The sequence below is a fragment of the Cnephaeus nilssonii genome (assembly GCF_951640355.1).
Source record: "Cnephaeus nilssonii genome assembly, chromosome: 9".
In the NCBI taxonomy this organism is placed as follows: Eukaryota; Metazoa; Chordata; class Mammalia; order Chiroptera; family Vespertilionidae; genus Cnephaeus; species Cnephaeus nilssonii.
The window spans coordinates 86688119-86715030 of NC_137080.1; the positions used below are offsets into that span (position 1 = coordinate 86688119).

General features: G+C 40.7%; 2 protein-coding genes across 13 annotated transcripts in view; both read right to left on the bottom strand.

Moving 5' to 3' along the window:
* LOC307105160 (adenylate cyclase type 10-like) overlaps positions 1-1874 on the bottom strand; it is a 40393-nt gene extending 38519 nt beyond the window's left edge. Inside the window, exons 1-2 of the mRNA XM_079780659.1 lie at positions 1715-1874; positions 766-870 (exon numbers count right to left, since the gene is read on the bottom strand). Coding sequence (XP_079636785.1) covers positions 766-870; positions 1715-1871 — 262 coding nt within the window. The 5' untranslated portion in view covers positions 1872-1874. The remainder of the gene's footprint in view (positions 1-765; positions 871-1714) is intronic.
* An 861-nt stretch (positions 1875-2735) lies between these two features.
* Positions 2736-26912, bottom strand: part of NFYA (nuclear transcription factor Y subunit alpha) — a 32664-nt gene continuing 8487 nt past the window's right edge. The window contains exons 3-10 of one of the 12 annotated variants that reach the window (XM_079780774.1): positions 25296-25404; positions 22418-22564; positions 16376-16507; positions 12859-12964; positions 11207-11373; positions 9382-9555; positions 7994-8095; positions 2736-5422 (exon numbers count right to left, since the gene is read on the bottom strand). In XM_079780774.1, the coding sequence (XP_079636900.1) occupies positions 5369-5422; positions 7994-8095; positions 9382-9555; positions 11207-11373; positions 12859-12964; positions 16376-16507; positions 22418-22564; positions 25296-25404 (991 nt within the window). In that variant the 3' untranslated portion in view covers positions 2736-5368. The remainder of the gene's footprint in view (positions 5423-7993; positions 8096-9381; positions 9556-11206; positions 11374-12858; positions 12965-16375; positions 16508-22417; positions 22565-25295; positions 25405-26912) is intronic. The other 11 variants (XM_079780778.1, XM_079780782.1, XM_079780775.1 and 8 more) reach the window with 11 other exon arrangements.

Below are 26912 nucleotides of genomic sequence, written 5' to 3' on the forward strand. Positions count from 1 at the left end.
ACTTCTATCTCCCCCTTTCATCTACACTTGGTGAGAAAAAATGAAAAACCTTTACTACTTGCTCCTCAGGGGTTAGAGGTGAGTCAAATAATCGTTTTTAAAGGAGTTGGCACAAAGTTAGTATTCTGGTGAATCTCAGAATGATGGACATAACTGCATGGGGCACTGTCATGCAAGAACAGGAATATTATAAAAGTACTAAAGGGTATAGGGCCAGAGATATTTCTGTTGGGTAGGCCTAACCGGACTGAAAGGTGAAGAATAGGGTTTTGCACCCTCTGCACCTATTATAGTGCGTGTCACAGAGTAGGTACTCAAAAACATGTTAACTGAACAAATGAGTTTCTTTTCCAAATTAGGCACGAGCTTAATACATGGCAGAAAATAAACACTCATTCCTACCTCACAGGACCAAAATGCAATACTGGCATGGGAAGGTGTTTTCTAAATTATATTTGATATGCACACATGAGGCACGTTACATTGTTAGAAGAGACAACCTGAGGAATACTTTATTTTGAAATAAAATACAAACATGCAAAGTTAAAATTAGCCGTTTTTCTGTTTCTGAACATCGAGTCAACAGGATGTGAGCCTGGACAGAAAGGCAGCTACAGACCAAGATGTAGCTTGTCAGAACTAGTATGAGTAACACTGAAAGAATGATCCTTTAGTGTCCCTTTTAAAGTACCCCAGGGCCCCTTCTATTACAAACCCTCAGGAGCCCAGACCACTCCTCCTTGCTCCCCTACAATGGTCACTCACGCTCGATGATGTCACTAATGTAATAACTGAAAATGTGGGCCAGTTTGTCCAGGTCATCTTCCGACTTGCAGGTCAGGCTGAACCTGTCCACTAATGCTGTAAATCCTAACCAACAAAGCAGACATTATTAAGTTAGCTGAAAATCCTAAACTTTTATTCCTCCACATATCAAACCAGGGTAAAGGAGGCAGATGTCTTGGGCTTTAGCAATTCCATCATCCTTTAAGGTGGGGGGGGGGGCGGGGAGGGGGGCAGGCAGGTGGCTGCTGCCTCTGGGGAAGTCCGGGGCCACTGCTCCAGGAGCTGCAGATGGTGAGGCCAGCCGCAAGCCCCTTTTCATCGGAAGCCAGCTTCCCCTCCCACCATTCTCTAAGGCCCGCTGGCCAAGGGACCGACAGGATTCTCCCCAAGAGACAGAGACAGCACAAGGGGAACACATTCATGCTCTATGGAGAACTCTTATTTTGAACTCCTTGAATCACTGTATGTTCATACAGTGTTCATACTCCTTGAATCACTCATGTTCATATCCAGACACATACACTCCCCAAACACCCGTTAAATGGACAGACTCTCAAGGTAGCTGCTCGTTCTCTAACTCCTGGAACGATGGCGGGCACATACTTGTAGACGCAAAGAATGAACTGAGCGAATACAGTAAGCGAACGAGGAAAAGTACTTATTGGAAAATGCTCGGTATTGGGAGGATCTAGGTCTCAAAGTCGGCCGTGTGGCCCCGGACACGTGGTTTCCCCTTTAGGAGTCTCAATTTCCTCCTTTCTGAAGAGAAGCCCAGGGCTATGCCAGAACATCCCTAAAGGAGTCCTCCTGCTCTGAAACGGCGCTGTTCCCCGCGGGCGGCCGGCAGTGAAAAGCGCCTCTGGGAGCTGAGGCCCAACGGCCGCCGCTGGGGCGGGCTGGGGAGCGACGCGCCGGCCCTCGCCCTCACCAGTCACGTGGACGCCAAGGAGGACGCCCTGGGCCGTGGCCAGCTCGGGTTCTGGTGCCCGGGGCTTCCTGAAGACCAGCAGGTCGGGAAGTAGCGCCGCCAACCGGGCCTCCACAGGCCACAGAAGCGGCGCCCTCACCCGGTCGCCGGTCGCCATGACGGCGGCGGGATTGCCCGCCGACCCACCGGAAACAAGGTCCCCCGAGTAGCAGCCAATTAGCATGGCGGTCCCTCCCACCAACCAATCAGTGTGGGCTTCCTTGTGGCAGCGCCAATCAAAAGCGGTACCGCCCCACCGGCCTCTGCCCTAGCTCTGGCTTCCGGGGCAGGGGGACGGGCGGAAGGCGGGGCAGCTAAGAGCAGGGTTTTCAAAGCCGCAATGCTCTCGTTTTTTCAAGAAATATGATAGTGAAGATGCTTCTACAACAAAAAAGATCTGGGATAAATATTAGTAGGTGGTCTTTGCGTCATATCATGGGTAGAAACGGGTCATCTCTGAATTTCTAAGGACAAGTTCCTTAGGCATCTGGCTAAAGCAAACGCAGGATGGTTTTTTAAGTTACACTAAGGCTATTTTACTGTTGGCCCGTTTTAATTGTTAGGGGAGAGATTCTTTTATTTCTGTGGTCTGCCAGGGTTGGTCAATCTGGTCTCTCTTGGGAGAGCTCCCTGTGGCTGTTTTTCTCTTAATTCCTGACTTTTGTTGGATAATGACGTACTTAAGTTTCCAATCTGTTGCTCAGATTCATAGAGAACACAAAGCAGTACAACTATGAGTACATTGTGGATTTTTAACAATCAGAAAAGTATTTTTGTCTTTCCTGCAGAAATAAAAAAACTAAACATTTTTATTTTCACTATAGTTGTACAACACCTAATAATCAATGCCATTTTGGTGGGCTAATTTTACTCAAGGAATTCTTCTTTGCATTTTGAGAACACTTCCAGTAAGACCAAATATATTATCAGCCCACAGAGGACAGAAAATACCTGTCAGCAGGGTGGGAAGGCCAAAAGGGAAGGAAAAGAGATTAAAGGAAGGAGATAGGTAAGAGGCTTGGACACTACTTATGTCTTGTCTATAGAGATCAATTTCAACATTATAAACAACAACCTAGAACCCAGGGGTATGTAGACTTCTCAAAATTCAAATCACTTTTTCATAAATTTATTTTTAAAAATAACAATTGCAATGACATCAATGATTAGATCACCTGTACTCCCCCTACCGCTGAGGAGAAAATATATATAATTGAGTCCCAAAGGAAAATCAAGACATTATTATCAGGCACTCAATAGCCAAAATGTTGTTGGTCCAGTGATATAGACACTGACATGTTCAATGTACCAATACAATTAAAATATATACAATTATCCTGCAAAAAAAAAAAGCATTCATGAAGTAACTATGTATTAAACCAATTATTCACTCATCCATTCACTCTTTCTATATCTAAGTCATCACTACAGTCAAAAGGAAAAATGAATAAAAGAACTTCTAGCAACAAATAAAAAATCCAAACCTTAATCGCCCCACCCCCACCCCCACTTTGTGGGTTATTATGGTGTTTTAAAAATGACCACAATAAAAGGGCCATGAATTAGCTGAAATGCAATGACAACTGAAGCATTTAATTTCAAGCAAAACTCAAATGCATGAAAAAATAATTCCGCAACAATGAGGCTGGAATTATGTACAAACTTACAGACACAAATAAATAGCATTTTAGAACTATTGGCTTAAGTACTAGAAATTAGGTCTGAGGAATCTCTTTCTGAACTCTGCACCTTAAAGATTCCTGAACAAACCAAGGGATATAAATTTCTCATTGTTTTTAGTAATCTGTCATTTGACAAATTTGGGAATTACTGGATAAAGTTAACATCTAAAACTCATGTTATGAGCCAGAAGTTTCTAGCGAGTCTACCAAAGAATAAGTCCTCCATTCCTGACATCTGGAAGCCAGGAGATGATTCGATTCCAGGAATTAGAAATATATTTCACTTCCTGCTTTCTTTGCATAGCTCTGTACCTCTATTTAGACCATTACAATGCTTATGATGTTTTCTTTAGAGAGTGAAATATTTTTTCTCTCTTAATACAATTAGAGTAAAATATAAAAAGAGCCAATCTTTACTCTTGGTATTTAAGTCAAAAAGAATTAAGTTTTCCTTCTTTGTTTCCAGGTAGGCAGAAACTCTTCTGAAGTATCACCTTACTTCTACCAGGGTTCAACATATAGAAAAGAAATGAGACACAACCCATTCTGGGAACTGTAGCCCAATTCCTTACACTATAGGCATCTCTAGTTCCAGTCTGTAATTTGTCCCCAAAATGTAGACGCAATGTGAAAACCTTGCTGCACAAGACATGTGAAGAAAGGGGGGAAGCATATGGAAGCTGGCACCAACTAGTCAGCTGCCATGGGAAACATGAGAATGTCCGTTTTCTGGGGCCAGCACAAAGCACTTGCAGGAGTGAAGCCAACATCCACGTTAAGTCTAGGAGGTAACCTGGAGAACATCCAGGATAGCTTGATTGAACAGTGCTTTCCAGAAAGTGTCAAAGACCAAATCTCAGACTTCTCTCTTTCAGTTGTTAAAAAGATTATAATGTAAATTAGTCTCTTCATCTTAATGATCCATCCCAGGCATCCATCAACTGAAGAATCATGCTATACGACAACACATGGGTATATATATATATACCTCTCTCTCTCTTCTTCTTCTAGGCTGAAACACACACAAACCCTTCTATTTTCCAAATGCTGTCACCAAGCCTATGACTGAAAATCTCTAGTTTGCCTCTCTGTTTAGGAGTTACTACAAATGTCCTCAGCACTTCAGCATAGTTGTATTGTTTTGTTCTCTACTTAGGAAAGGAAGTTTCAAGGTCCAATACCTTCTAAATTGTCTTACAAGTAGCCATAGTAAGAACTATGGTCCAGATGACCTGTCAATAAATTGACAAGCAGACCACAACTGGCCAAAACGAAAAAAGATTCAGCAATTATTTTTAGTGCTTGATTCTTTTATCATTCTATCCCCAGAATTAGCTTTTTCTTGGCTTCGAGTCCAAAAATACCAACCTATCATCTTGGCAGACAGAGATTCTTATTATTACCACAGATTAGATGAATGTATCTCAGAGAATTTATTATTTCCATATTATGAGATTGAACTTCCATGCCTGGAAGTCATCTCTGAATACAGTATCCATTCACTTAGCCTGAGATGGTGTTTAGATTCCATGGGAAGGAGTGGGCCGCAGCTTCCCGGATTGTAGTTTAGCTTGAGAAGGTTGTTCTCCGCTGCTCAGACGGCTGGCTGGCTTCACCAGTCAACATCTAAGTGCTGTGTGTGGTACTGTTGGGCTGGCATGAGTCCCTTGCATCATCCTAGTCCATGAAACGTCAATGTCATCAACAGTCTAAAATAGGTCCTGACTGAAAGGGTGAGACAAAGCCTTGCAACTTCAATTTGCCAGACACTGCTGCAATTATAATACCAAGCCACTTTGAAAAACTAAGTGGGTTTCTGTCCTGTAGAAAAGGGCAGAATGTGATCATCAGTGTCCCATTGGAAGAAGTGATCAATTTCCTGGAACAGTGGTGAGGAACATGACCTTGATCATCTCCATCACATGGCCTGGGGTTAGGACACTCGGATGATCTGTGTCATTGCTTCTTCATCTGCTTGGTTTGGATCCTAGAGACAAAGAAAGCATAATAATGATTAAAGTACTTTGCAAAAGCAACAGGAACTGTGGCTCTCACTACTTTATCACCGAGGGCATACATACAACTTTGCCAAGAAAACCAAAGGTCTGCTTGCAAGTCTGCATAAATGGGTTAAAATGCAGCTCCATTTGGAAATGAGACAATAAACCTTATTCTTAAAAGGATTAAAAATCTGTTCTGGCCTGGCACTCCATTAATGAACACTCCAGAGTTCATAGCACACCTATGTGGTGCTCTACCTTTAGTGTTTAAGGGTCCTTAGAGGTGGCTAAGAAAAAGACCGAAAGAAGCCATGTCATGCTATATATATTTTTAAATATATTTTTATTGATTCCAGAGAGAGAAAGATAGAAACATCAATGATGAAGTAGAATCATTGATTGCCCGCCTCCTGCATACCCCGCAATGGGGATCGAGCCCACAGCTCGGGCATGTGCCCTGACTGGGAATCGAACCATTACCTCCTGGTTCATAGGTCGATGCTCAACCACTGAGCCATGCCAGTCGGACATGCTGTATATATACACTGAGTGGCCAGATTATTATGATCTCTGAACACATAATCATCTGGCCACTCAGTGTATATCCTATATAATAAAAGGCTAATATGCAAATTGTCCCCTTGACCAGGAGTTCGACCAGCAGGCAGGCCGGCTGGCCAACTGCCTATGTCCCTTCCCCTTGGCCAGGCTGGCCGGACCCCACCCATGCACGAATTCATGCACCGGGCCTCTAATATATAGTACTAGGCTAAGTAGGTGCCTAATGTGACTTACTGCATGACATTCTCACATTCTTGTGAAGTATCAATAGCACTCCATTTTACAGGTGAAGAAAACTGAGGCTAAAAGAGGCTAAGTAACTTGACTGAGGTCATATTGTTAGAACAGAGAATTAGGAGAGTTCCTTGGGCGAAAAGCTTTACAAATTGGCTATATTGAAGACAAAGGTCCTAATGGCAGAAGACCGAACAATGAACACTATAGCAAGAGCATAAAAACCAAGGAGTAGGAGGAAATGAAGCCAGAGGTAGGCAGGAGCTAGATCATTCAGGACCTTGTTGGCCAAGGTAAGCTCTTTAGATTTTAGTCTTAAGTGCAAATGAGAAAGGGCAGGGGTAGAAGGAATTTAAGCAAGATGGTGATGTGATATGATATACATTTAAAAAGATCACACTAAAATATGGCTAATGGACCAGAGCAGCGCAAGAATGGAAGAAAGGAGACCAGTAGGCAGTTGTTATATTAACTGAACCAAAAGAGAGAGGATTACACTAGGCCAGTGATGGCGAACCTATGACACGCATGTCAGCACTGAGACGCGTAGCCATTTCTGATGACACGTGGCCGCTGAGGCGGCCGCATGCCGAGGATAAAACATTTGCGAAATAATGTTTTTTCCTCAAAGTGACACACTACCCGAGTTATGCTCAGTTTTTTGGCGAAGTTTGACACACCAAGCTCAAAAGGTTGCCCATCACTGCACTAGGCTGACATTTGGAATGGAAAAAAGTAAACTGATTCAGATTATATTTTAGAGGTAAAATGAAGAGTTGGATAATTCTAGTAACTGGTAGATGGACATGTTGAGATGAGTGGTTGAGGCATTAAAAAACACACACCAAGAGTTCTATTTTAGATATATTGACTCAGAAATGTCAATACAATAAAATCAGTAGAATTAGATGTAAGAACCAGTACAATATAGTAGTTACAGAGTAAGTTATGGAATTTTACTGCCTGGGTTTGAATTTCAGTTGTTCCATTTTATAAAGTACTAGTGTCCCGGTGCATGGATTCGTGAACACTGAAAGGAAATTAATTAGAAGAAATATTTTAATACAATTATTTGCGTCTTGCTAATGAAAAGAAAATAGGATTCTACCAAGTTTCCTATCTATCTACTCCAGGACTTCTGAGGATAAAATGAGATGAAGCATGGGAAAATGCTTCACAAACATTTGGTTGAACTGTAAAATGTTTGTACCTGGCTATAAAGCAAGTTGTGTTCCTGGGCTGAAGAAACTCCAAGGAGGCTAGTCACAAGGGAGAGGAAGCTAGATGTTGCTACGTGACATCATTACAAGGCGCCCGCAGCGACAGTTTCTGGGCTGGGCCGTGGGCTGCATTTTGCACCATAGGGTCTTGGCAGCCATAGGCTGAGATTTGGTGGGGTGTCGCTCCAGGGTGGTGCCGGGGCCTGTGTCCCACTTAGGGGAAGCCAAGCATTGGTTTGTCGGCACCAGTTCCATGGTGCTGTTTATTTTTAAATGGCCAGTGCGCCTCATGGCAGCTCCTGCGTTGGGCATCTGCCCCCTGGTGGTCAGTGCATGGCATAGCTACCGGTTGGACGGACACTTAGCCTTTTATATATAGATTTTACCTTAGGCAAACTATTTAATCTGTCTAAACCTTTGATTCAATTGTAAAATTCTTACCTCCTGGGGCTTTAGGTTGATGTAAAGATTCAGTTGGTGAAAAATGCTTAGACAATGCAAAAGATTCCACCTGAGAAAATACAAAGTAACAAGTCTTCTTACCTGCATATGAGGACTATCCTTTTCTTTCGGAGAGAAAAATCGCCCACCTTCACCACGCTTCCGTGCCATGGCATGACGGTGCCGAGACTCATGCAGATATTTCTAAAACCAGAAATAAAACTACTTAACTACTAGCTAGAACCAGCATAGTTATCTACTGCACAAATTCCATCTTCAATAGTTTAAAAAAGCAGTGATCAAAGCCACCAGAGGCACTTATGACTTTGAATTATGGAGAAAGCTTTGGAGAAAACACTGGATAGCTAACCATATATAACTACCATAAGAAGTAAATGCTAAATGAATATAATAAAAAAGACTCCCCAAAGTTATCCCATAGATAACTACCTATCTTTTAATATATATATCCTCTCCTTTGCTATAATAACAGACCAAATTTTTGTTGGGCAAATGGCTGCTTAGTAAAAACACTGCATTTTCTTGCCTTATTTGCAGGTAACTGGCCATGTAATTAAATTTTGGCTAATGAGCCTGGCCGGTGTGGCTCAGTGGTTGAGCGTCGACCTATATGAACCAGAAGGTCATGGTTCAATTCCCGGTCAGGGCACATGCCCACGTTGCGTGCTCAATCCCCAGTGTGGGGTGTGCAGGAGGCAGCTGATCAATGATTCTCTCTCATCATTGATGTTTCTCTCTCTTTCCCTCTCCCTTCCTCTATGAAGTCAATGAAAAAATATTTAAAAAAAAAATTTTGGCTAATCAAATACATAAAACTTCCTAAAAGTTTCCTTAAAAGAGAGCTGCCTCTTTTGTTCCATTTGCTCCTTAGGCTGGAGCCCAAGCAGTATATCTTGGACTACAAAAAGCAAACTAAGAAATTAGAATAAGACAGGAGGAGAATGAGTCTTGAGAACTGTGGAAATGTGCTACCAGCCCAGAATAATTTATCTCTAGACTTCTTTTATGTAAGAAAATTTTTAAAAAATTTAAGCCAGTGTTATTTTTTTGCTTCTGTAGTTGCACCTACATATAGCAAATGATAACTTTTATAAAAAATACCAGCTATCAGCCCGGTTGGTGTGGCTCAGTGGTTATGCATCGACCTATGAACGAGGAGGTCATGGTTCGATTCCTGGTCAGGGCACATGCCTGGGTTGCAGTCTTGATCCCCAGTGTGGGGCATGCAGGAGGCAGCCGATCAATGATTCTCTCTCATCATTGATGTTTCTCTCTCTCCCTCCCTCTTCTTTCCTCTCTGAAATCAATAAAAATATAATAAAAAACAAACAAACAAACCAACCAGCTATCTATATGCCTTCAGTTGTTTGGAAGGTTCTCAAGGAAACAAACCATATAAAAGGTTTAACTTATTCCTAAAGTAGAACCCTGGTATTCTCTTCCTACATCCCTCCCTATGTTATATATACCCTTCTTTCCTTTGGAATTTTCCCTTCTGCCTCTAGTTTGGCTCGGGCTTGCCTCCTCTTAAGTATGCGGTGATACTGTTTGGCATTCACATAGAGAGGCTCTTCTTCGAGCATCTCTGCCCCAGGTAGAGGGATTCTTTGGATAGCAGGCACAGACCCAGCACCAGGCACCATCTGTGTTGAGAGAAAACCAGTTTATTAAATAGTGACATAGGAAACAGTTTCTTAATCTGTGTTAATCTATTTTATTCTGAATGTTATACAAGAGTAGCTTTTACAGGGCACTCAGTTAAATGCACTTCCTGGAGAACACTTACACTAAATGCATTTTAAACAAATATTACAAATCTATCAATTGGGGGCCCCGAAGCCACACTTAGAAATAACATAACCTGGTCCAAATTCTTGTCCACGCATGGCTCCATTCTCTAGGAATGTCTGCTGCCATCTAGTCATCCAGACAGTAATCATCTATATATATGACAGGCTAATATGCAGTGTCCCTACGGGAGTTCGACTAGGAGACCAGGAGTTCTATCGCTTGCTATGACATGTGCTGACCACCAGGGGCGGTGCGGAATGAAGGAAGGCCCCAGCCAGCAGCCGGGGAAGGGAGGCTGGTAGCCAGCAGGCCCCAATCTGCCCTGATCACTGGCCAGGCCTAGGGATCCTACCTGTGCACTAATTTCGTGCACCAGGCCTCTAGTATGACAATATGGTAAAACAGTTCAATGGAAAATTGGTATAAATTTACCAAGTGCTACTTAATGCCTATAGTTATACAACTAATTTAGTTAACTTACTATATAATTTAAGACTAATTTTTCTAAACAAACAAACAAAAACAAAACACTGTACTAAATGTATGATGAAACAAGTCTCCTTAGCCACACTCCCTTCCCAATGTTAACTTTGAACGTCTGTATTGTTTCTTCTGGTAGCTTCCTCCCTCTCTGTGCAGGCTTCTGCTACTCAATTCTTAATTTATCCATTTTAGGTACTATGTACTAACATCCTATTTTGAGATATGAGGATTTAGCTTTCACATACCACCCAACTTTCCTTCCCTATCTTATCGCTGTATTTATATCACACATTTAATCTGCTTAATCACTACTATATCTCCAGCACCAAGAATAGTACCTGGGACTAATAGGTCCTCACAATGAATTATGGTTCACTGTAATCTATACTAATAAAAGGGTAATATGCTAATTAGACCGGACATCTTCCAAACAAAGCCATGGTGGGGGTTTGGGGGTGTGGGGGTGGGCGAGGCAGAGGCAGTTAGGGGCGATCAGGCCAGCAGGGGAGGACAGTTAGGGGCAATCAGGCCAGCAGGGGAGCAGTTAGGGGGCGATCAGGCCGGTAGGCAGAGGCAGTTAGGGGCGATCAGGCTGGCAGGGGAGCAGTTAGGGGATGATCAGGCCGGCAGGCAGAGGCGGTTAGGGACGATCAGGCAGGCAGCCAAGTGAGCAGTTAGGAGCCAGTGGTCCCGGATTGCAAGAGGAATGTCCAACGGGATCAGGCCTAAACTGGCAGTTGGACATCCCCCGAGGGGTCCCAGATTGGAGAGGGTGTAGGTCGGGCTGAGGGACTTCCCCCACCCCCTGTGCACGAATTTTGTGCACCGGGCCTCTAATGTTTATTATAAAAGTAGATCTCTATAAGTGCCTTAAGGATCAATCTCAATGCCAAGAGGTCAACATTATTAACAAGCTTTATGAGAGATATCAAATTGCAAGTTCAAGAATTTTGCAAAGACAGATATGTAGGAAAAGAAATTACAGATGAGAACAGTGAGCTGAAGAATCAATATTCTTACCATGACCATCCCTCCTGAATTGACCACATTGCCTGCCACTGGTAGTGTCACAGTGACAGTCCCTTGTCCACTGCTGGTTGTATTGGTGTTGGCTCCTGTCTGAACAATCTGTGCTCCTGCCAAACTCGCCGCTGGGATGGTGATCATGCCTGAAACAGGGACTGTAACTTTAAGAAAATAAAACATAAAACAAAAAACAGGTACACAGAAAGAAGGGAACACAGTTAGTTCCTCTTCTATCTGGCACACATTTAATCACCTTGGAAAAACATACTAAACTGCATAAGGGGGAAAAAAGCACTCACCCACTCTCTGCCTGGTTTACTATATAAAACCCATGTAATCATAATCTTTGAAACTCTATTAACTTTCTTGGTTCTAGCTCTGAATAAATCTATCCTTGAAATGGATACTTTCCTGGGCATTACAATAATAGTTTTCAATAGGTGGCGAGACAGTTTGGAGTCTTCCACTTCTATGGGTCAGTCTGACGATAGCTATCCCCAGTTTTTGTACATATGGACAATCAGCTTCAGGAAAGAAATTTTATAAACTTATAAATTGTTCATCCTAAACTGACAAGGAATCAGCCAGTTGCAGGCCTAAAGCTTAAACCAAGCATTCCAAGTCCCCAGACTATCAACAGCAGCACCGAGGAGAATGTGTTTACCATTTTCTGAGTTCCTGCCAGTGCTCAATCCAGTTCAGGCCCTCTCCTGAGTCATAACAAAAGCACAGTTACTGCATCCACTGGATCTTATATACTGCTAAGTCTTAATCATAAGTCAAACCTTTAGTCATGGAATCTAAGTGAGATATCCTTTTTAGATTTAACTATCTGAGAAATGCTTCCAAAAGCTCTTCAGTTCAGTTTGCACCATCTCCTCCTCTCTGAAATACATTCTCCTCTCAAGCCATATTTCATCTCTCCCTTCTGTATGCATGATTTATTCCTAGAACATACCTCCATAAGGATTCTGCACTACATTTATTTGTTCACATGTATGTCTCCCTTATTAGAGTTTCTTTGAGAAGCTCTTCTTTCTTAGCAAAGTTCTACATACATAATAGGCACATAGTAAGTATTTTTGGAATAAATTAACAAAGAAGTGGCCCTGATAAAAATACACCTAAGCAACAACTCCTATATATACACCTAAGCAACAACTCCTATTTCCAATTTTCTATTTAGAAAGTGTTAAGTAGAAGATTAAATCCTTATGAGCAGTCCTTTTTAAAAAATTATTTTTCAAATACAGTTGACATACATTATTATATTAGTTTCAGGTGTACACTCAAGTAATTAGACATTACATAACTTACTAAGTGATCATCCCCCATAAACCTCGATCCCATCTGACACCATACATAGTTATTAGGATATCACTGACTATATTCCCTATGCTATACTTTACATCCTCACTTGGCTCAATCTTTTAACCACTACTTAGGGATTCCTCCAAATGGAATTGACGTTGCTCATGTATTGGTGACAAGGACCTAATAACAATCAATGAAGACTTAGAGAAAATCTTATTTTTTGTTCAAAAATATGTCATGTAGAGACCACCACAAAATTCCTGAAGCATCATTTGCTCAAGGAATGAAGATGAATCCCCCAAAAGTAGACAGAAATGAATGGGCATACTTACCTTGCTGGAGAATGGTACCGTCTGCATTAACTGGCTGATAAACGATGGTTTGCCCTTCAGCAGTCTGTGCCACTTGCTGCCCCTGGACAGCAATTTGCTGCTGTGTCTGTAGGAAAGAAATTATAACACAATTTAAGAGATTCTAAAATATCACAAAAGGCCATGTAGTCTTTTTCTCTTTTTAAAAATCCTCATCCCAGGATATGTCTTGATTGATTTTAGAGAGGAAGGGAGAGACACCGATGCTAGAGAAACATCAATCAGTTGGTTGCCTCCTGTATGCATCCTGGCTGGGGATCGAACCCAAAATGCAGGCATGGGCTCTGATCAGAAATTAAACCTGCAACCTTTTGGTGTACAGGACTGCGCTCCAACCAACAGAGCCACCTGGCCAGGGCTAGTCTTTTTCTTGGGGGAAAAAAAAAATACACACACACACACACACACATTTTTTCCCTCTGTGTAGATTTTAGATTTTTATTCCTCCCGCTCTCTATTGCCTCCAACTACAAACAGTGATTTAAACCCTTTGCGCCCTTTTATTTTTTTAAATTTTATTTATTTACTAGCGTTCCCGTTGCAGGAAAAATCCTGCAATAGGGTTTCCTGCTGCACTCTACCCCGCCCCGCCTCCGCTCCTCCCTTCTCCTCCCCTCCCAACCCCCCCGGCTTGCTTGCTTCTCCACAGCTTTGCTCCCTTCAGCATCTCTTGGCTTCTTTCTAAGCTGTCTTGATATGCAAATTAGCCGCCATCTTTGTTGGGATAATTTGCATACTCGTCCTGATTGGTTGGTGGGCATGGCTTGGCTGGTGGGCGTAGCTTGGGCGTAGCGAAGGTGTGGTCAGTTTGCATATTTGTCTATTATTAGGTAGGATAATTTTTTAAATAAATCTTTATTGTTCAGATCATTATTGTTCCTCTTTTTCACCCCCATAGCTCCCCTCCCCCCAGTTCCTACCCTACCCCTACCCCCGCCCCAGTGTCTTGGTCCATAGGTGTACGATTTTTGTGCAGTCTCTTCCCACACCCCCCATACTCCCTTCCCCCCGAGAATTGTCAGTCCACTCCCTTTCTAAGCCAGATTCTATTATATTCACGTTTACTCTGTTCATCAGATTTTTTATTCACTTGATTTTTAGATTCACTTGTTGATAGATATGTATTTGTTCACTTCGTTGTTCATAATTTTTATCTTTACCTTTTTCTTCTTCTTCCTCTTCTTAAAGAATACCCTTCAGCATTTCATATAAAACTGGTTTGGCGGTGATGAACTTCTTTAGCTATTTCTTATCTGTGAAGCTCTTTATCTCACCTTTAATTCTGAATGATAGCTTTGCTGGGTAATCTTAGTTGTAGGTTCTTGGTATTCATCACTTTGAGTATTTCTTGCCACTCCCTTCTGGCTTGCATAGTTTTTGTTGAGAAATCTGCTGACAATTGTATGGGTACTCCCTTGTAGGTAACTGTTTTTCTCTTGCTGCTTTTAATATTCTTTGTCTTTTGCCCTTGGCATTTTAATTATAATGTGTCCTAGTATGGTCCTCTTTGGATTCCTTTTATTTAGGGTTCTTTGAGCTTCCTGGACTTGTAGGTCAATTTCTTTCACCTGGTAGGGGAAGTTTTCTGTCATTATTTCTTCAAATAGGTTTTCAATATCTTACTCTCTCTTCTTCTGGCACCCCTATAATTCAGATGTTGGTACGCTTGAAGTTGTCCCAGAGGCTCCTTGCACTATCTTCATATTTTTAGATTCTTTTTTCTTTTTCAGTTGGGTGTTTTTTGCTTCTTTGTATTTCAAATCTTTGACTTGATTCTTGGGATCCTCTAGTCTGCTGTTGGATTTCTGAATGTTCTTTTTTTTTTTTAATATTTCTTATTGATTTTTTACAGAGAGGAAGAGAGAGGGATAGAGAGTTAGAAACATTGATGAGAGAGAAACATCTATCAGCTGCCTCCTGCACACCCCCTACTGGGGATGTGCCAGCAACCAAGGTGCATGCCCTTGACTGGAATTGAACCTGGGACCCTTCAGTCTGCAGGCTGACGCTCTATCCACTGAGCAAAACTGGACAGGGCTGAATATTATTCTTTCAGTTAGTGTATGCTTTATTTCTGATTGGTCCTTTTTCATATCCTTGAGGGTCTCACTATATTTCTCGGAGGTTTCTAGGAGATTCTTGAGTAACCTTATAACCGTGGTTTTGAACTCTATATCCAGTAGTTTGCTTTTCTCCATTTCTTTCATTTGTGACCTGTTTCTTTGTCTCCGCATTTTGGCTGCTTCCGTGTTGATAGAGTGGCTTTGTGTGCTAGGTGTCCTATAGGGCCCAGTGGCTCAGCCTCCTTAATTACCTGAGGTGGACACTCTTGGTGCACCCCTTTGTGGGCTATGTGCACAGTCTTGTTGTAATTAAGCCTTGATTGCTGTTGGTATCACTGGGAGGAATTGACCTCCAGGCCAATTGGCTGTGAGGAGCAGTTGTGTCTATAAAGGGAGAACTTCTGTGCTGGAGACACCTTTATGGGGCAGAAGTTGCTTCAGTGGGGCATTGGTGCTCACTGAGTCTGTCCCCTGAGTGTGTCTCTTATGGATATGAAGAGTTGTAATCTGGATGGTTTCACTATGACCACTGGGTACACTGGCTCTTGGATCTCCAAGGAGGTGCAAAGTCAGCCACTGCCTGAGGCCACCCAGCAGGAGCTACAGAGAGATCTATAGATTCCTCCTATTTGTTTGGGGTTTGGAGGTACCCAGATGAGGTCCAGCTGTGAAGCAATGCAAGCTGTTGTGGAGCCTTGGGCCTTCTTTTGGAAGCTCTGGGGCTCTCTGACCCACCAGCAGTTTGTTAGGTTTTAGATTGCAAAAGGCCAGTCCATTCATATGAAAAAGCCTATGAAAACAGCTTGGATGGGGTCTCAGGGAATCACCAGGGTGGAGAAAACAGCAATGGCTTCCCGTCAGCCCTGCCCCAAAGAGGTCCCCAGGTCTTTGTGCCTCGCAGCACCATGCAGAAGCAATGATCGCTCCAAGCACCTGAGAGAAAGCCGCCCTCGCGTTCCGGCCCAATGCCAGACAGTCCAGTTAGTTTCTCCTCATATGAGTCTGGGTCCCCAGAGTCTCACCCAGAATTGGAGTTCAGATCAGTCAGGAGCTTGTATCTCCCTCCTGATAGAAAAAGACAACATCGCACCCAGTTGCCAGCCCCTTTTGCGCGCGCCTCCGGACCTCTTACAGGACTCAATGTGCTTTTCTCTTTCCTTCTAGTTGTAGAATTTCCACTCAGCCAGCCTTCCCATGGTTCTGGATGATATAAGTTTTGTCTTTTAGTTGTAGTTTTGAAATGGTTGTGCACGGCAGCAAGTTCAGGTGTTTACCTATGCCGCCATCTTGGTTCTCTCTCTCTCTATATATATTTTGATGGTTTTCTCCCACATTTCTACTACATGTGAAATATATGGTTCAGCTGTTTGACCCTTCTAAATCAGCTGTGCTGTGTTCAGAGCTAGTGAAATTACCTGGCTCTGGCCAGCAGTAACGGCTGTCTGGGGCTGCTGGATGATGATCTGCTGGGTTTGGCCCTGCTGGCCCTGCACCTGCACAGCCTGCCCACCCTGGATCTGGATCTGTCCAGGTGGGACTAATTGGATCTGTGGAAGACAATACAAAGAAAGGTTAGTACGCTGTTGACACTGGTATCATTTGGTCCTGGAGTATTAGTTATCCACATTCCTCTACAAAGTGGAAAATACTGTGAAGAGGAAAAAAACAACAAAACAGAAGTCCTGTTCTGCTTTTTTAATTTGTTTGTTAATCCTCATCCAAAGGATATTTTTCCATTGACTTTTAGAGAGTGGAAGGGGGAGAGAGAGAGAAACATTGATTGGTTGCCTCTCACACACGCCCCAACCAAGGCCAAGGGATCAAGCCTGCAACCGAGGTATATGCCCTTGACCAGAATCAAACCTGGGACTCTTCAGTCTTTGGGCCAACACTCTACACACTGAGTCAAACCAGTTTGGGACTGTTTGGCTATTATTTTGAGAGCTAATTTGTTTTCCACTTATGAAACAATGGGGAATTCTGACTTCTGCCTGGATACTGGATATTACAGTAACAATGTCAGTTTTTTTAAAGATGATAGTGCTGGCACAGTCACATTATTTTTAAAGCATTTTTATTTAAAAATATATTCTGAAGTATTTTTTATAGATTAAATGACATTTTATATATTCAAAATAATTCTTAAGAGAGTAGGTAAATACAGATGAAACTAGGAAGACCGATTATATGCTGATAAATGTTGAAGATGAGTGTGGTGATTTATCAGTTTTCTCTTTTTTGTCTATGTTTGAAATTTTCTATAATAAAATGTTGGAGGTATACAAGTTATTTCGAATTTTTCCAACTCTAAGCTGGGATTGTATAAAAATGTATAAAAAGTCCTTAAACAATCAGAAAAATTGAGACTATCATATTAGACACACCTGCAGTCACCACTCAGATTTAACAAGTTAGTATTCTGCCATATTTCCTTCATTTAACCTTCCCTTCCCAACTAAAAGGTAATCACTATACTATATTAAAACTGGTTGATACTCATTACAGAGCATATTTTATACATGTATATTCATAAAAATATATGGTGCTGCTTATAAGTCTTTAAATTTCATATAAATGACACCATACTGTATCCTTTTACAATTTGCTTTTTCAGTCACTATTGTTTTCAAGATATAGCCAATTAAAATCAAACTAGTTCACTCGTTTTATTTGGCATGAAGTATCACACTACATAATTATACTACAATTTATTCATCCATTTTTAACATTTGGGTTTGGTACTATCCATGGTTTTTGGCATGGGGGTCTTGGAACATAATCCCCACAAATAAGAAGGGGCTACTCTAGTCAAATCAAATTTTTAAAAATGCCTTTAAGAAATCCTTCTCCACCCCATTGCATAAAGAAAATTCTCTTGGAAAAAGAATCTAAGGTTTCCAAGTATGCTTTTTTATATTTAGATCTTTAATCTAACAAGTATTTTTGTATATAGTATGAGATAGAGAGTTTCTGTATCATTTTTCAATTAAAATTTAGTTGATATACATTATATTAGCTTCATGTGTACAACATAGTACACATGAAGTGTCACTATAAGTCAGTCTAATAACCATCTGTAACCATAAAGTTATCACAATATTATTGACTAGAGGCCCGGTGCACAAAAATTTGTGCAAGGGGGGGTTGGGGAGGGGGGTCCCTCAGCCCAGCCTGCCGCCTGTCACAGTCTGGAAGCCCTCAGGTGATGTCCTACTGACCTCTGCAGGAGGTGACCGGGCTGATCAGGGGAAGGCGCTACCCCCATCACCCCACTGCTGCTGCCACTGCTGGCCGCCGCAGCCACCAAGGTGTTTTCATCAACACGGAATCCAGTCCCTTCACCACGAAAAAAATGACAAACTTTCTTTAGGCATTTTCAAAATGTCTTTCATAGGATATGACATTTCTTTCTTTCTTTTTTTTTTATCCTCACCTGAGGATATTTTTCCATTGATTTTCAGAGCGTGGAAGAGAGAGGGAAAGACAGAGAGAAACATCAATGTGAGAGGGGCACTTCAATTGGTTGCCTCCTGCATGAGCCCTGACCTGGGCCCCGGCCAGGGAGGAGCCTGCAACCTAGGTACATGCCCTTGACCAGAATCAAACCCAGACCCTGTGGTCCACAGGCTGAGGCTCTATCCACTGAGCCAAACCGACTAGGGCAGGATATGACATTTCTTAGCCCCTCCAGCAGCGGACCTTCATTTTCCTCTCCAGGAGTGAGGTGGAAAAACCCTAGATCACCTTCTTGGATTCTTATTACCCAAGTGACCAAAAACACTGCGAGTAGCATACCAGAGCTTAGCCAATGAGCGGTCAGAAAAGGTGTTTCCTCCGCAGCTCATGCGCAGAGGCAGGATTGCCAGCGCGCTGTGGCTGACAGGCCCTCATTCTCTCCGGGCCTGCGCCATCGGTGGCTTGCCTCACTGTGCACGCAGTTCCTTCCCACCCATCTGCACGTGCAGCCTCCTCCTGAGCAGTTGTGACATTACGGCATCCCAGACATTTTGCATATTACCTCTTTATATATATATATATATATATATGTGTGTGTGTGTGTATGTATGTATGTAAATTTTCTGTCATACATTCCGTCCCCAAGACTTATTTTATAACTAGAAGTTTGTACCTCTCAATCGCCTTCACTTTTTCTTCCTTCCCCTGCCACGCTCACCTCTAACAATCATCTCTTGTTCTCTGTATCTATGAGTCTGTTTCTGTGTGTTTGTTAGATTCCACATATAACTGAAATTATATATTTGTCCTTCTCTGTCTGACTTACTTCACTTAACATAATACCCTTTAGGTCCTTCCATGTTATATATCTACTAGAGGCCCGGTGCACAAATTTGTGCATGGGTGGGGTCCCTCGGCCTGGCCAGTGATCAAGGCCTATTGGGGGGCTGCCCAGCTAGGGGGAGGGACCGATCGTGGTGCAGGGGGATCGGGAGTGGGGCCGCCCAGGGGAGGGACTGCGAGTGGTTGGCTGGCCATCCCCTCTGCCTATCGGGGTGGGAGGCTTATAGGGATAGGGCTGGCCAGGGTGAGGGTCTGCAAAAAGTTGGGGGGGGGGGGGGGGCGGCAGACAATCAGGGCCCCGATCAAGCCAGTTGGCCACTGCAGTGCACATCATAGCAACCGGTCATTCTGGTAGTTCCATTGTTCCAGTCGCCTGGCTTTTATACATATAGATTTCATTCTTAAACAATTTATTCACTGACATTTTATACTATTTTTGTTATACATATACCAACTTCCACTATTCTGGACTCTGTTTCTTGGCTCTCTATTCCAGTTCCATTGTCTATATCAAGCCAGGGATCCTAACCTAAAATTGTATGCAATATGTCCCATTTATCTGGACATCTACACCTTTTCTAAGAAGAGGGCATAGGATCACACTGGAATTCTAAAATAGAGGATCCAATATAATAAAGAGTAAGAAGTACTCTTCTAAAATAGAACTGAAATCTTATGCATTCTAAGAAAGGCTATGGGATCTTACCTAGAGCCTTATATACGATAACAGAAAAGAATTTTTCTAGGATGGTTTGATTGGTTACATGTACAGTCCTGCTTGGAGGAGAATAAAATAACCCTGTCAGAGACTCTTAAGGGAAAATACATACATACATACCATAGAATCATAGAATTTAGAACTGGAATGAACCCTAGAAATCACCTGATATAAACTGCATTTTCAGATGAGAAAACTGACATATGAAAGCTTGCTTAATGGCAGACCTGGGAATGAAAAGTCAGATCACTGAATCCCCAGCACACTGTTCCTAACACTACATCACAAGGCTCCATTCAGGAGTGGAAAAGAAGGTGTGGCAAGGGGATGAAGAGGAGACAATAGAAGGACAGAAATGAAATAGTGTGAAACAGAGTTAAAGTACACATACTGGAAATATATTTAAAGCCATACATTTATTCATGGGGAAATGTGAAAACTATTTTTAATCCTCACTACAACTCTTGTGGCAAAAATATGCCAACAGCTTTATTTTTTATTTTTTTAAAATATATTTTGATTTTTAGAGAGGAAGGGAGAGGGAGAGAGATAGAGATAGAAACATCAATGATGAGAGAGAATCATTGATTGGCTGCCTCCCGCATGCGCCCCACTGGGCATCGAGCCCGAAACCCAGGCATGTGCCCTTGGCCAGAATTGAACCCGGGACGCCTCAGTCTGCAGGCTGACGCTCCATCCATTGAGCCAAACCAGCTAGGGCGCCAATAGTTTTAAAAATGTTCCCATTCCTTAGCCAAGCAATTTCCCCACTCCAAAGAAACTACCCTAAGAATTCAACTGAAAATAAAACTATCATGCTCAAATAAATTTATAGTAACCTTACCTATAAAGGCAAAAATAAAATAAAATAAAGTAGGCAGGGCAGAGGTTGGCAGATTGATGTCTCTCTCTCACATCAATGTCTGTCTGTCTCTCTCTCTCTCATATTCCCTTCCTCCCTCCCGTCCACTCTCTCTAAAAATCAATGGAAAAAATAACCTCAGGTGAAGATTTGAAAACAAAACAAAACAAAACAAAGGAATGTGGAAAAATTAGAAGTTTGATTTATTAAGCAGTGTGATCACGGCTTTTTTCAACTTGTATTAAATTCCTCCAAAAACATTAAGACACCAATGTGATCATTTTAACTATTAAAACAAAATCTATATAGTAAAAAATTAATAGTTCTTCCTCATTCCCATTCCCATGCTAACAAACACATGTATTACACAGGGGTTTGGCTACTAATTACAAAGATAATATCACATAGTATATGTTTCCGTGCAAATTATTTTTTACCAAAAGTACTTCAGTATTAACCACCATTCTATGTCAACAGTTTATTATTTTTAACAACATACTATTCCATATATGAATATCGTATGACTTATTCAACCACTTCCTTATTCTTTTTAATAGGCATTCAGGTTATAATACAGCTTTTATTTGGTAGCACAATATTGCAATAAATGTATTTGTACATTTCTCCCTATATATCAATGCTTTTCATCCTATAGGATTCTCAGAAGTGGGATAGGTTTATGTATTTAAGAGTAAGATGCTATCCAAAATGACTTCAGAATTTGAAATTACCTACGTAATAAGTGTTTCCTTTCCTTCACACCCATAGTAGAACGGGATATAATAATTTTTTTTTTAATTTTTGCCAAATTGATAAAAATCCCTCTACTTTTAATATTTGCACATAACATCCAGAGTTGATGTAACACCCTACCTACTTGTGTTAATCTCTTCTACATTTTTTTTGTCTTTTTTACCTTTGTTTTCTGTTTTGGAATCAGTCTTTCCAGTGGATTTATCTATTTTATTGATCTCTTTAAAGAATCAGCTTTTATTTACCTTTTCTACATTTTTGTTAGTTTTCTTCTTTAGTAATTTTAACCTACCTTTTTGCTCATTTTGTTCTTTTCCTAACTTCTTATGAGAAATATTAATTTATTTTCAATTTTAAAAAGTCTGTTAAGTTTTGCTCTAAATACAGTGTAAGGTGTGTGTGATGGGTATGGATTGAAATATCTTTTTTTCATTACTTGCTAGATGACTCAAAGAAATGAAAAGGATAGCACTTCTGAGCAAAAACAAGAATCCCCAAAGCAGATTATAAATTTCCTCCCTTAATGACATAAAATGCCAACAAAGCTCACCCAATGAATTACTTCTATAAAACTAGATTTCCATCTCTTCATGTTCTTTACATTGATTCAAAAATCATGTCTAATTAGTCCTTACCAGAGATGTACAATTTCTGTCTAGTTCTGCTTTATCACTGGTACTACAAAGATGGACTATTGACTAAATGCAAAGAGAGGGTAGGAAGCAATTAAATGCAACAATATCAATTGTCAAACAGCTTGTAATAACTATTCTTTAAAAACCTCTACTCTGATATTCTGTCTAAACACTTTTTCATACCACTCACCTGCTGCAAACCCTGGGACCCAGATACAGGTACTTGCATGATGGTTTGACCTTGTCCACCAGGGACAGCCTGGACCATGATGGGTTGGCCAGTTGATGTGATTAACTGGCCTCCACTGACCTGTACCATTAATGGCTGCCCCTGGACCTAGAATGAAATAAAATAAGTACAATGAAATAACATAAGACACAAAATGGCTTTTACTAAAAGACAATTACTGGAACTATTTTGCTGCCTTGCTAGAGGGGGAAAAGGCAGGAGAGCCCCCCACAATAATAAGTCTGAAGTCCTATCTTCTTCAAGCATCTATGGTATTTTTGACTAAAGGCCAAGTTGAATACTTTAAAGTCAGATATAATGAAGTATATCCAGTCTTTGGGAAGTCTCAATAGATATAAGGCATTTATCACCAAATATAGGCTAACTCCATAAGAAGCATTTAAACAAAATGTCAAGACTATTTGCCTTTTTAGACTAATATCCAGGAATGATCTCTAGTGAGGGCTGAAGAGGAGGCAATGAGAAGGGTAGCTAATGGTGGTGATGATGATGGTTAAATACAAATTCTAAATAACCTGGAGGGAGTAAATCAAACTACACATCGATACAGGAGGCTGGGTAGCAAGCCACTCTGGAATCTTATGCAGAACACCCTTTCTCAAGCATATATGAAATGTACATACTTTACTCTCTTCACCTTATATTCTGGGAATTCTAGTCTGGTTGTTGTTGAAAAGAGCCTACTAGTAAAAACTGCCTAGAAATATTTTCTGATCAGTTTGTAGTATCTGCGATGGAATTCCTTGCACTGGGCCCTGCGATACCTGCAGTTATTTTAATTTTAACAGAAGCAATGACAAATATGGAAATTATACAAAGCACTCAAGCATATAAAAAAATTTCCAACTTTGAAGCTCCCATGAATAAACAGAAAACTCTAAAAGCCAGGCCATTGTAAATGCTCTGTTGTAACATTTTGAGTCCCAATAAAAAATACCTAGCTAATAGAATACTTTCTAGAAGCCAAAAAATAAGCCATTTAAAAAGTGAAATGAAGTGAATGTTCAACAGAATAGCTAAAAGTAAAAAACTCATTTTCAGATTCTATCTTTGAGGAATTACTTATAATATTACAAAAGAATATTTGCATGACTAAAATAGTCATTCTTAATGCCAGTGGAAAAAATGTTCAAATAAAATTATCAATCAGACGTATAGGAGTAAATTAGGTATTAAGCACCCCCTCCCAAATGTTCTAGAACCTTTAGAAATATTCGAAATCCTAGCTTTTGTGAAACTGCTCATTTAGAAATTCGTTTAAAATTAAGAACTTTACAATCTGATTCCACTACTTTCTCCTCCCTTTACTTCCCCACCCCAAATCAAATCCCCCGTTATTCCAATGTGTGCATATGTTCTAGCAGGAAAGATTTTTTTCAGAATATTTATTGCATGAATAACTAAAAGTACTATTTAAAGTTTTCCAAAATAATGAGACCTTTAAGGAATAGTTTCTATTATTTCCATAAACTGTCTCCACTTCTTTTAAATAAAATTTACATATGTAGGAAATACAAGTTTTAAGGCATAACTATAATAATTTTCAAGATCGCTGTCATCTTAACTTTTCCCCTTGTTGACATGCTGTGATTGCACATAATAAACCATTTGAGACTCCAAGAAGCCCACTTGTATTTACAACATATGAATGATTGCAAGGATACATGCATCAGACAAAAAGCCATACAGTTAAGAGCATGTTACATTCCCATTCCAAAGTGGTTAATGACAGTATTATTTTACACATCAGTAAGATGAAGTAAGCATGAAAACATAAATTACAAGCAGCTGAACTCTGAGATTTATAGTTTGGGAGAACCTACAAGTTTAGGTTCTTTCAGGCTATTTTATGTTCAGAATTGGCATCATCAAACACTGTGGGTGGCAGATGTGGGGGGTGGGGCTGAAACGGTAAAGTAAAATGATTACAATAATGGGTAGTTAACTGCAGGATGTTTATCGGTTCTACGTTCTAGGTCCTACTTTGAACTACTTCCATTTTAGTGGATGAAAAAAGATAGGGCACCGAAGTCTTACCAGTTTCTCAAAAATACAGTCATTTTAGTCAAAGTAACCTATAGACACAGAAGAGACTAATGCTCCTGCTCCTGATTTTATATTGGAGCTGGCCAAAATATCATGCCAAATTTGGATATTTAACTTAGCCAACATGTTAGGGAACTGAATTGGTTAAGTAAGAATTCTTATAGTGGCTATAACACCTAAGACCTATCGAAAGTATATCTATCCCACTTATGTCCAATCTAGAGGTATGGGATAATCTTTGCAGATCTGATAAAAAAAACAGGTCACTATTTTCCTAGAAAATAGTAAAGAGATTAACAAGAGATCTAGTGATTAGATAAAACTTGCCAAGTTACAATGATTATTTTGCACCTGATTTACCCTTTTAATAAAAACAATCTAGCCTAGCTAATGCGCATGCATTTTCTCCTCTACTATTATAGTAAAGTTCATGAAATTTTATCTTGCAATCTGACACAGAGTTTGAACTCTAAATAGATTTTGATGTCACTGTAAGAATTTCTTCCTATCCCTTATGACAATTTTTTCCAAGGCATTCCCAAAGAAACGTAATAGCCAAATGCTGTTTTCAGAAAATTCACACTGGAGTCACTACATGACTTGGCATGAAACATTAGGAAAACTGGCATGGTGTAAGTCTCAAAGACAAGTTAGCATCAAAAACATGCAACTGACTTTGCCATTCCTCCTTGAGATCCTACCACAAACAGCACCAGACATGAGGAAAGGAGAAGTTCATGCAGTGCTTACAGAGAATCAGAGAGGGCACCACTACCTGGAGGGTCTGGACTTGCTGGCCTGAGGCGGATGCCACCTGGGCCTCAGTCTGCAACTGGACAGCAGTGACACCACCCTGCTGCTGAGAACAGGAACAGGAAGAGCTTGAAATGTGTCAGGAAGAAAATGTATGGTTCAAGGCATGAGATCACCTTACCTCTTATAGTGGAGGGAGAGATGTCTTAACAACCCCACCCTACACAAGACTTTCTAACTGTACAGACTCCCTATCCTGAAGCTGTTTGGTTGAAGGTAGTAGGACTGAAGATATTAGCCCTTTGTCTCCAGAGTGGAACTCAAAACATACTTCCATGACTCAAAAATGTCAAAACAGTTACCCTTAAAACAAAAACTGTTAACGCAGCCCTTCCCCTCCAGAAATAAGTATTTGATCCTTTTGCCTACTATGTTATTTTAATGCCTTTTTTTATTTTATTTCCTCAAACCAGTTCACAAGAACAAAGGTTTTAACAACCTTGAAGCTACAATGAAAAATTTCTGGGGCTTACATGCAATCATCAAAAAGGAAATCACTGTGAACCAAAATCATTTTCATGAGGTTACTGTTCCCATGTCCCCACACTAGGATTACTTCTACTCAATTAGACTACCTTAGAAGCAATTTCAACCTAATTTTTATGTTTTGTGATGGCAAATTTTGACAAAACAAAAATTCACCCACCAGGGCATGGGTGTGAACGGAGAGCCCTTTGTGGAATCCCATTTACAAAGAAGGCAGGTGAAGGAAGCTGCCAGAGCCACAGCAGCTATATGGAAGGAAAGATGAGTAAAGAAGTTTAAATAACTACTCTATTAAATAACTACTCTATTAACAAAGAGTAGCTCTTTCCCTTGATCATTAGATAGAACTCACCATCAAATTTTCCTTTGCCCTCCCTACAAACTACTTTTCTATATTATCTAAGATCCATTTTAGAAACAAAATATTCCTAATCTTAAAGTTAAATTGATACATAATTTCTCCTATGGAGAAAAACAAGAGAAGTTTCACTGAAATAAAACCACATATAAAGCATCAGAAAATGTAACCTGTGTATAAATTCAAGAAAGTAACCCATTTAAATAGGGAATTGCTTTCTAATATGTGTTTATCCAGAAGAATGGCTGTCTATTATCCTCATGGTAAACTAGAACTTTTCACAGTAAACACTGTAGAGGATTCAAGTCAAAGAACAGTAGACTTCTTAGACGCTGACTATCTTGGTTTGTGTATTGTGGCCAATACCTTAGTAGGTTACACACTAGCTTAATCAAGTAGAAAAAACACACAAATTGAATCCAGAGAAAATAAAAACTCCAAATTTCCATCTGAAAACAGACTAGGTGTTTTGACTTTTAATAAGATAAAATGGGGCAATTTAGCCCAGCCAGTGTGACTCAGTGTTTGAGCTTCAACCCTTGAACCAGGAAGTAACCAGTTTGATTCCTGGGCGGTGGGGGACCTGTGGGAGGCAACCAATCGATATGTCTCTCTCATTGATGTTTCTATCTCTCTAACCCTCTCCATTCTTCGCTCTAAAATCAATAAAAACATTAAACCAGGCTCCCATGAAGAGCAAATTCTCAGTGGTCACGGGCTGGATATAGAGTT